This window comes from Cariama cristata, unplaced genomic scaffold, assembly GCF_000690535.1.
Source record: "Cariama cristata isolate BGI_N322 unplaced genomic scaffold, ASM69053v1 scaffold36133, whole genome shotgun sequence".
Taxonomy (NCBI): Eukaryota; Metazoa; Chordata; class Aves; order Cariamiformes; family Cariamidae; genus Cariama; species Cariama cristata.
Window position 1 is genome coordinate 1,889 of NW_009608436.1, and position 11,026 is coordinate 12,914.

Here is an 11,026-nt window from a genome sequence, read left to right on the forward strand (position 1 = left end):
TTCGTAACTATTGCTGCGTATCAAAGTGGTTCAAAATGGTATTTCTGGTCAATAACGTCAGGCAACACCACCCGTGGGAGTGTTAAGGGACATCTGAATAGGATTGAAAAAGGGTGCTAGTCTGGCTTAGTGGAAATGATTCTTCCCCTATCAGTGGGGAGAACAAGAGCATCACGGTCGGGCCTCACCTAGGATCATATTCAGTACTGGCAGTTTCTGTTTCTTGCACCCCAGAGAAGTTTTCCCTTTGGGGATGAATGCACCATGCAAGTCACCAGCCGGGACAAGGAAAGAAAAAGCCTGTCAGATGGGTTCTTAAATTAGATGGACAATGAATGATGAGTCTGTTCCAGCCGAGCGGAAAGGGACGGATGGAACAAGGGGCCCTTGGGAAGGCAACAAGCTACTGATGTGAGGCTTGGTTAAGGACAAAGTGTCAGAAATACCTTGAAAGCATGATCAGATCCTCAGGCAGTGTAAATCTGCTGATAATTTATTTACGCGTGATGATTCTTTTTTCATGCAGTACTGCGTGCCTATTTCCAAGTCCAAATTCCCGTGGCACAAGGACACGTGAGACAGCGTTATCCCCTGTGGCGAACGGAGGAAAACCTCACACGCAGGGGTGCCAGTCTGCTGCCTTGCTACCGTGTGCCTCATTTTCTCCACTGAGCAATGGATGTTGGTGGGGAATTCAGACCAGAAAGTAGGTCCTCATGAAGCTCCCGCTCTACCCACAAGCCTCAGGCTGCACAATCCAAATGAGAAAATGAAAGCTTGCTGCTGGTGTTGGGGGAAGGGCATTAATCAGCAGGAGATGACAGCAGAAGTCCAGGCTTTTATTAATGAAAGGAGGGCATGAGCTGATTCAGGGAGCATCTCCCACACTGCACTGGAGAGTGTGTTTCTGCAGTCACATTCTTCTGCTCCCTGGAGACACAGGGAGTTCCTAGGTACTGCTTCAAATCACAGCCCTGTCGAGCAGAACTGTGTCACATAACATGTGATACAAGACCTTCCCCTGGGGAGAAGCTGCGGGCCTGCCAGGAAGATAAACATGTTTGGCACTGCACAAATCAGGCCATTACCGCGTCAATCACAGGGTCCTGGATTCGCCCAAAAGGTGGCTAGGAAGCAGAGCTGGGGACTAAGCCTTTCATAGAAGTTTTTCAGAACAGGTACCCCAGAAACACAGACCACCCTCTGTCCCGCATCATTTGTGCTGGAGAACTTCCTCTCATGGTGGATTTAGTATAGGCTATGAATATCTGCACAGGAATTCAAGTAATTTAGTATGGCAGAATGCAGCCCAATGGCTGCAAACACAGGTAGCAAACACAGAGCAGTTTAGAGCAGAATTAAGGCATAAAGAGAATTAGCCATTGGCACAGCTGATCTATGGACTTGTGGCTACTATATAACTTCATGTTTTTATTGGATTTGAATGCTTTTCTACAAGATCTAGCACAGCACAGCCATGTATTGTGAGCTTGATAATTATATCAAGAGATAAAATTACCTGGCTTGTCCTGCACCGATCAGACTAGATAGTTCCTTCTGGTTTGTAAAAGAATCCATATGCATGTATATAGCAACTGGCATAATGAGACCCTAGTTTCAGTCATGGCCTTTGGACACTAACTGTTTTACAAATAAGAAATACACAGTATTAATCCTGGGTTTGGTGGGAATATATCTTTTTGGAAATATTTGGATAAGGATCTTTCTTCACCCTTCTGGCTTAGATGAAGCGCCTGCTTACCAAACAGACATCTTCACAGGGGATTCAGTTCTGGTTTAGTTATGTTGAGGGCTGTTTTCCTCCAGCACCATATCACTAAGAACAGTCTGGAGAAAATAAAACATGGTAGACCCTTTGCTGGATAACACACAGACCCAGCTGCCACTAGAGGTTTTGGGCTGGAGGTATTTTGTGTACCTTATCTTTATTATAGGTACCATGAAAGCTTTTCTAATTAGTCTTCTGGAAGATGAAATGCCTACAATGACACCGGCAAGTGCCATTTTCAGCCTGCTCACGCAGGACTGAAATGGCTCGTTAAGTCATTTGCAATCAGTGGTGGGGCCCTAAAGCTTTGAATACTTGATACACTGCCATACAGCAATTTTCTCATGTGAAGAGAAGCAAGAACAGTCAGGCACCTCTTCCCCATTTTCCCTCTCTTGCCAAATGAGCCTTTTTCTCCTTCTCTTTTTTTTTTTTTTTTTAAAAAAAACCTGTTCCCTTAGAAACAGTCAGCTTAGCCCTTTCACCCCTGCTTCTCCTCTCCGCGCCATACAGCGCTGCCATTCTCTGCTGCTCCCTGTGGTCTCTCTCCCTGCTCACATTAAACGAGCATGGCACAGAGTTGCACAGCCCTTTGGTAGCATGCCTTGGGAGGTAACAGAGAAGATGTTTATGACAGACGTGCTGCAGCAAGGGAGGTGGCAAACGAACCTCCATGCTGTGACCTCAGTTGACAATTATGCAGTCGTCGTTGGCAAGCCGGAGCTGTTCCCCTGGGTTTGGGCTGCCCCCCCCGGCCTGTTCACCCGAGTGAGCTGTCGTGCTTTAAAGGCTGCAAAATGCCCGGTTCAGCTTCTCACTGCATTCACGCAAAGACAATCTTAACCCCGGCCTACTTCCAGCTCTAGACTGAACTCACAGTTTCACTAAAGCATTTCATTATAAAATGAAATCACTCTGTTTGCTGGAAATGCATCAGCTCTTACTGTCAGTTCCAGCAGCTTCTAGCCAATTTATTTCACAGAGCTTAGAAAAGTTGGAAAGGACTGAAGCAATGGATAGGAACATGAACCTCTCAATACCAGATTTTCTGTGCTGGAAAAGATTACATGATCTACAGAGACATGTGAACCAGGGAAGAGGTTCAGAGCACATCTGTGATTGAAATAAACCCAAAGAAGTTCAGCCCGGGTCTGAGCTGTGCCAGTTCTGTCTAAACTCAGGCCTCCAAAACACAGATTGGAATTTGGAAGATAACTGCTATATGAATTCACACTATTTGTCCTGTCAGACCAGGGTTCTTACTGGCAATGGCTGGCACCAGGTCTCTGCTGAGAAGGTCCAAGAAATCCTGCTGCACACTCATCAGGGATAACTTGCTCCGAGTGCAAGTTTCCTCCTGATCCTGACACAGGGTGTGGGTTTAAATCACAATGCATGAAAATTTATTGCCCTGCAAAGTTCTTTTTTTTAAGTGAAAAGGTCTTTACTAAAGCTCTAGTTCTCCTTCTCCACAGGAATGTCAAATACCATTTTGATCTTGCTAAGTTTCTGCTAGGCCTCAGGAAAAGACTCAGGCAAAGGCATCTGCAGCCTTGCTATAAGGACAGCTTTGTATTTGATAACTGGGCTTTTGGATGCCATTTTGTGTACTGCAGCCTCAAGCTGGATGCTTGTATTTACAAAGATTAGGAACCTAAAAACCTTTTCATTCTCACCTCTATTTTGGCTGTTGCTTCTGAAATGCATTAAGACTCCTATTCCCCAGAGAAACTATCCACATGTTCCTTTCTCAGTTTGTTCACACTGGGAACAAAAAAATCATGGTGGGGCATGTTCTGTTGGAGCTAATACTCTGTGGCTTTGATTGTGTGGAGGACATCTCTGCAGGGATCAGATAGTCAATCTCGTATCTCTTTGTAGTTCTTATCCACTGTGGAAAAACGTATAAGGTGAATTTCGGGGGGCTTTGGCTTCCTGTCATCCCATAAATACTCTGGAGAAAGCACCTTGGAAGGTTTGTGGGAGAGGAAGTGCCTGTTGAGATGACTTTCTTCCTGCCAGGCTGCCATGAGCCCATTGGCTTTGTCCGTCAGGATGGTCATGTGGCAAGTCTTGGTGAACTCATAGACTTTCTTGACCAGCCCTCCAAACACTGCTCCTCCATAGTAGAAGTCCCCTTCTCCATCAGGGATGTAGGCTGCTGAAGAGCTCCTCCTCTCGTAAGGGAACTGGCTTCGAGGTACATTGAAATAGCCAGGGTGTATGGCTGCTACGATATCACCCAGGGTCTCAGGCCCCCAGGTATTGTAGAACACCATGTCAATGTCCAGGCAGAAGAGGTAGTCCACCTCCCGATGGCTCGTCTCTACTATGTGCTTGTTTATGGCCTCCATCCTGCGCATGGAGATCTCTTGCCAGCTGGAATATTTCTTGATAGGGACAATAACAAATCTTCGTCCAGGTTGCAACTGGATATCAGGAATTGCCTCAGCGTTGTCAGTGAAGATATAGTAGTTCACCCGATAGCTTTTCATGAAATGTTCCTCTGCTGACTCCAAGAAGCGGCCCACAAACCTGGTGTATCTGTGCAGACACAACATGTGAATAGCACAGCAGAGACAAGGGGATGCATGGTGGATTATGAAGGGTACTTTAATGAATGGAAGAAGACAAGGGATGAAGAGTGTTGACCAGCTATTGCTGCAAGGATCTGTACACTACGTATGCAATAGGTAAAGTATAGTGGAGGGCAAGGAACAAGTGGATTATCCCTGCTTTCACCAACCAACCACCTCTCTACAGCTCTAATTCCCAAGGCACATGCTAGTTCTTCAAAATTACTGACAGTGCTTCAGGTACCTTAGGTGCCAAGCCTGTTATCTTGTAGGCTTGTATGATTATGGACACAATACATGGGCATAAAAGCTTACTACAGATTGGGACAGATTTCAGCTCTGCTGAGGACAAGAAAAGCCACAATGATCTTTCCACAGAGGAAGTACATCAACCCAAGAACTGTGCCCACTGAATGGTTCACTTACTTTCCAATGGCAAAGGCTGTGACCCCTATGGTGAGATTCAGTGGCCTGTAGGCACTGTCTAGGATCTCAGAATTGAAGGTTCCTTCCCAGATGATGGGGGCCAGCCACGGTGTGACTGTCAGCACATCCTGGCGCCTGAAGGAAAACAAAGGGAATGATAATGAAATGTAACTGTTCCTCTTGGTATCAAGGCCGGTAAACGGGAAAGAAACACTAAAAAGGCAGCTAGAAGAAGAGTGTGTGTATCAGCATTAACTCGTTATAGATGGTATTATCTTCAGACTTTTTCCTCTGCCCTCTTATTTAAGGTTATTGAGCATGGACATTTCAGTTCCTAGGATGAAATTATGCACTGTTTAATGAATTCGCAAAAACCCGAGGATCTAGTAAAATCTCATTTAAACTCCCAGGACTTTTCTGCTGAGGAGAGTTTAATGACCACTGAACTCACAGAGTGAGAAGCTATGCATATTTTCTCTCAGTCTGATGTAGATTGCTACATACAGATTAAAACACAAGTAATAATATGAAGATTACTATAAAAATATACCCCATTGCTGTGTTATTAAGACACAGCTTGCAGCATGACAGTTTATTTTTCCAGTATTTATATATAGCTTTAACACATTCAGATATAAGTTAAAATTCTGTATGTGAGCCAGCATTCAAATGTGTAACAAAGTTATAGAAAATCCTTAATCTCCTGTGTGGGTAGTGGAAATACTGAATATACATGCAGCAGAGTCTGATTATGCCCTAGTACAGCTATGCAATGCTATTTCAAATTCCTTCTTTGTTTTCAGGGTTTCTGTCTTACCATTTTGATTTTAAAACAAGATGTCACTTATGATGTGTAATTTACCCTACCCTGCTCACATTCACCCCAGGCCATGATCTTTAGTCCTCTGCTAATGAAATTTGTCATGCACGGCACATAGCCACACTTGGAGGCTGAAGCAGTCTCCCATCTGACACACTCCCAAGGCAATAAGAGCACAAGAACTAAACCAAGGGACCTGTGGGGAGCAGTTAGATGGCTGAGGCACCAGTACACTTTAACCCAGATCTAATACTTTCGGTCTGAGTGGATATGAGAATAACAATTTCACTCCCTCCTATAGTAATGCATATGATTAAAAGATTAAATTATACAGGAAGAAGAATTTGGTTTGTAGAAAATGTACTAACTAAGCTGTTCTCTTTCTTGATTAATTATCGTTTTTCAGTTAAGGACAGAGAAGAAAATCTGCATGTTTACTTCTCTAAGCCTGGCTTTTTTCCATTCATTTTAAAGGGCTGCACTGGATTTCCCAATGACTCATTTCCATGGTATGCATCCTCTCAGCGCGTGCTAGTGAACTCCCTTCAGAAGACTAGAGCGCTAAAAGCTACAAGATTCTCTCCTCCTTTAGTCCAGTATATACTAGCTGATTTTGCACATTAATTTATTCCAATATGGAAGAGAGAAATATTCAGACCTAGCACGTCCTGTTGAAATAGCGGAGGGGGGGGGAATATAGGTACCAACGGGATGTGTTTATTAATATGCAAAAAAAATGGTGGCTGTTGAAGGTGAACTGCTAGAGATAAGAGTCAGGTCATAGGAGCTGGACCAAAGGCGACTGCTACCAAACATGAGCTGACAAGGAGCGTTTGCCTAAGTCACTTCTTAGCTGCTGCTGCCTGAAACCTTCCATGTCTGTTTAAACTCACTGGTTTGACTGCTTCTCACAGAGACTTGTCTGTGTGAGTGCCTGCAATTTGTTCCAGTGTAAGATCCAGCAGGTTAGCTGAAACCATTGCTGAAGGTCATGCAAGGCACCTGCTTGTTTTTGCCCTGAAATAGATTCAAAGCTTTCCCACAGCTGGTTACAGCTACAACACAGTTCCAGAAGGTATTTCTTACTGTCTTCCAGCTATTATATATCTCCGATCTCACAGAGATTTCCTGGCAGCAACCATGTAGACAGGCTGTGTGTTTGTACTAATGTATTAATTGGGAATTTACAGTAGGTATGTTAACAAGTATACAGTGATTAAACTCAATCTTATAGCAGCACAGACAGCTATAGACATACCCATGTGGTTAGGCTTGTCATGGAACAAGGTACTGTTCAGTGTGTACCAAGACTTTGAAACTTGAGTGCCACAGAGCACCCAAATCAAAGTCAGCAGAAACAAATGACAAAGTTCAAACAAAGAAACTTACTTTGGAGCCAGCACTCTTGGCTGCTGATAAAATAATCTGTAAAAAGGAAGAAATAGCCACTGAATAATACATGAATATGCCCGAAAGACAGGAACAGCAGTTTAAAGGTCAGGAAATAAAAAGCCACTACTTACTGGGGGAAAAGCTGGATTAGCTTCTCTTCTGTATATTGGAGTTTCATGGAGCTGCATTTTGAGGGGGAAAAAAAAGATTGTAATGCTTTTCCTAAAATACAAACCAGGTTCAGCTTCAGCACCTGCTGCTGTACTGACAGCTATCCAAGTCCTTGCTCCAGTTGCTGTGCACACTGCTCCGCCCGGTACAGAGAGTTAGACATTGCCTGTAAGCACCTTCAAAGGCTGTCAGATGAGTAACAGTTTTGAAACCGAGCACGAAACAGAACAGGGACAGCGAGATGCTGGGAGGTCTCCAAGTCTGTGGGTAAATCAAGAGTTCAGGGATCAAAATCCAGGGAAATGCATGCTTGTTGAGGACTGCCAGTACTGGTCATGTATGTGCTCTGTTCCCTGCATAACTGTTCCTGTTCACCCATAGGGCTGAACTACCTGAAATATATCACACTTTAAACAGTGTTCAGAGAAATAAGCATCTTACCAGACAGAATGTTTTTTAACGGCTTGAAATAATCAGAAATGCTTCTATAAGAGATCATATTTTCTATTTGCATTTTTTAGTTTTGTTTTTACAAGATCAGTAGGTCATGATAAAGGATGGGAAAAGCTGTGGCTTGTCATGTTACAGCTGTGGTCCAATATGGCAGTGAGGTCACTTAGGCCCTGTACCTGCCCCTCCACAGTGTAAATTCTCATTTATGCAGCTTCAAGGTAGCTTTTGGGACCCATGCTAAGTCAGTTAACTGTACATTAGTTTGCATCACACAATGAAGCTGAGTCCTTAAACTGTAAAGTTTCTGGACAAGCAGCTACCCCTTTCATTTGTCCACAGCAGGCTTCTGGTCCACAACTCAAGTGCTGCCACAACACAAATACATTCATTAAGTGAGTGGAAAGCACAGATCATAGAGTGAAGAAAAACATGATTAAGAGACTGGGGGGTTATTCCTAACTCCGCCAGAACTCCTTATGTGATTGTTCATTTCACCTCTCTGACTTATGTTTCCCCATCTAACAAGCTAGGATACTTAATCCACATCCCAAAGCACAGTGAGATCCTGTGTGTATATATGCACGTGTGTGATTACACCCTGATAATAAAGCCAATGTTAACTTGTTAGTCACGGTCTCTGTGACCCACAGCCAAGGCCTCACTCACGCTGTAAAAATACCGAGCTGTCCTGAAGGGCAAGCAGACTAAGACGGAAAAGGTTGCATTATTATCATTTTCTTTTAAGAGAATAACTAATTATAGATTAATAAAATACAGAACAAGTGACTACCTGTTAATAACTACTTATACGTAACTAATTATAGATTAATAAAATAAAGAAAAAGTGACTACCTGTTAATAACTACTTATACTGTCAGTGAAGTACAGCTCCTGTAACAATGATCTGTGTTATTCATTACGTATAAAAATGGGATACTTACAAGATTTCAGGGCAAGGAAGGTAATATGGGAGGTAGTGCACTTTTCCATTCCCAGTTGTAATCCTGTGATAACAAAGAAACATTTTAAGGTAGGCAATGTTAAAAGGTATCTTGCTAGGATTTTCCAAGATCTTCTGAGAATCTGGCATAGATCTTGAGAAGTAACTCTAGCTAACTGCATGCCTACTTTACTAATTAGCATAGGATCCAGTGTATCCACGTTTTAATGTAATATACTGCTACTAAAGCATAAATGGGAAGCTCAGGACAAAGCGAGTCCAGAAGCATTCAGCTTGTAACATCAGGTCTAAGTACTATTATTTACATCAAGTGGTCTGCAAAATGTAGGTGTACACATTTTTGAAAAGCGTACACAAATTAAGACACATAAGGCTATGCCCAAAATGGATAAATATGCAATATACACTGATGTGACATACTGACAATTCCTGTAACTTTAAATGGTCTGTGTGTGCCTTTTAATTTGCATAGCAGACAAATTAATACTTTAATAGTTAATAGAAATGCCTGATCTCAGATTCCTTTCAAATAGTGTTTGAGCTTGCTCAAGAGAATCTGTAAAGCATACTCAGTAGTCAGTATACTCAAAGCTACAAACATTCTCAATGTTTGAAAGCTACCACGTTTGATAGCTACAAAGCTATCCCTAGTTACCTTGGCGTGAGTTTAGACTATTTGAAAAGACCTGTTTTAAGGCCTGAACTGAAATGTAACTGGAATATTCTATACTTGAATATTTGTTTGTGAGTCAGATACGGTGTTAGCAGCCTAATTTAGACACAATTGGTCTTTTTTTCTCTCTCCCTTCAGAGGTTTCTCCCTCTACTAGTGTTACTTTACCTATTATACGAATTACTGTTCTTTGTTACAGCTCTAACAGGGACTTTCCATAAAATGCACTGCCTATATTTTTCTGCTACTGTGCTTTTACCACAGTATAGACAGGATATTTTAAATATGACCAAGCTTGCCAGCAAATGCTTACCAGATAAATACAGTAACAACAGACAGACCGACCAGAGATGCCACTACTTTCCTGGAAATCATGTCTTCTAGAGTAGAAGGAATGGCAACTTCTTACTCCCAGCAGCTTTCAATGTGCAAAGAACAAAAACACAAGAGAAACTGGCTATAAATACCTCACTATGAGAGAAATTGATTATTTTATCATAGGAGCATGAGGCTCTCCAAGCACTTTCATTTTAATACAGTCTCTCCGACATCAGGAACACGGAAGGAACCAGACTGTAAGAGCCAAGCCACTTAGTCACTGAGGCAGTTCCTGTAAATGGTCTGAGAAACTGCTCCATTTCAGTGAGATCTAATCATAGTTATAAGTGCATGGGGAGCGCTTTTCTGATTCGATTCTAGTTTCTGTAGATTCCATGTATTCATCTAAAGCACACACCCTTTGCAATCTAATAAACTCACCAAAAGCAATCATATCAGGTGATACATAGAGCTAATACAGTTATGCCTTTAGCTGATAAACACCATCTTTCACAGAAGAGTAACTGCCAGAGACAGCTCCCTCCAAAGATGCATGTAGGGGAAAGGTAAACTGAGGTCTGATACAAGCAAAGAAACATTATGTGACAATAATAATGCAGATTAGGTAACGATATTTCTCTGTAAGTCAAAGAAATTACACTTTTTTCAACAGCCATAAAAATCAACTTCCTCTAGTTCAGCTGTCTTACCTTAAAAGCTCAAATTAATCCCTTTTCTGTTCCCCGGGGAAGTAAAGGCTCCCACATTGTGAACCATGGGACCTGTGACAAACACACAAACCTTTGCATGTGGCCTCCAAAGGGGCTTGTTACAAGCACATTAATTATTATAGGCTCCATTCATTATTACCTTTAGTGGATGCAGAACTATGGTACTGCGGATAAGTCTCATGTGTGCAAGCTCACTTCCGTCTCCTCAGCATTCTCTGCGTCCACATAAAGTGCTCTTCTGCAAAGCAATGTTTCCAGGCTGCTGCTGTAGGGACTGTAATGCAGTCTCGAGGTAGAGGAAAACACTTTCTAGCACGTGACTGAAGCCCGGGGAAAAAAAAAAAGGGCTGTTTGTCAAACTCCTATTTATAGACAGTAGCTTGGTGTTAGTGGGGGGAACCGGTACAGGGCACTTCTTTCAGGAAGGCTGAAGTAAGCATCACAGAGATCTTTTCTGTCCTGGCCCTTGGTAAGGCATACAACAGTGCCAAAGGATCTGAAAAGTCAGTGGTCATTTTCCCACTTTAATTTCTTTGGTTATAAAAAGACAGGTAGCAAAAAGTTCTTTAATTTGCTTTATTATGCCATACAGAAATCCTCTCTGTTGCTTCTTCCTCATTCTCCTGTCAACCAATCTAATCTGCTGTCACCAAGAAGCATCACAAAATCGCGCTTTAAAAAAAAATTTTATATATATATATATGTGTATATGTACA

At 42.4% G+C, this 11,026-nt stretch overlaps 1 protein-coding gene across 1 annotated transcript; it reads right to left on the reverse strand.

The window, feature by feature from the left end:
• Positions 1–3,601: 3,601 nt before the first annotated feature.
• GBGT1 (globoside alpha-1,3-N-acetylgalactosaminyltransferase 1) lies at positions 3,602–9,636 on the reverse strand. The gene is made up of 6 exons (XM_009697121.1): positions 9,575–9,636; positions 8,569–8,631; positions 7,135–7,185; positions 7,001–7,036; positions 4,792–4,926; positions 3,602–4,333 (listed from the first exon to the last, which is right to left on the reverse strand). The coding sequence occupies exons 1-6, from the start codon at positions 9,634–9,636 to the stop codon at positions 3,649–3,651; spliced, it is 1,032 nt and encodes a 343-aa protein (XP_009695423.1). The 3' UTR covers positions 3,602–3,648.
• Positions 9,637–11,026: the final 1,390 nt, after the last annotated feature.

Excerpts from the sequence above, each read along its gene's own strand:
- GBGT1 (XM_009697121.1), bottom strand. The coding sequence starts at position 9,636 with ATGATTTCCAGGAAAGTAGTGGCATCTCTGGTCGGTCTGTCTGTTGTT. Across the intron at positions 8,632-9,574 it reads GTTGTTACTGTATTTATCTG|GATTACAACTGGGAATGGAA; the intron begins GTAAGCATTTGC and ends TTGTTATCACAG. Across the intron at positions 4,927-7,000 it reads CCAAGAGTGCTGGCTCCAAA|GCGCCAGGATGTGCTGACAG; the intron begins GTAAGTTTCTTT and ends GTTTTCCTTCAG.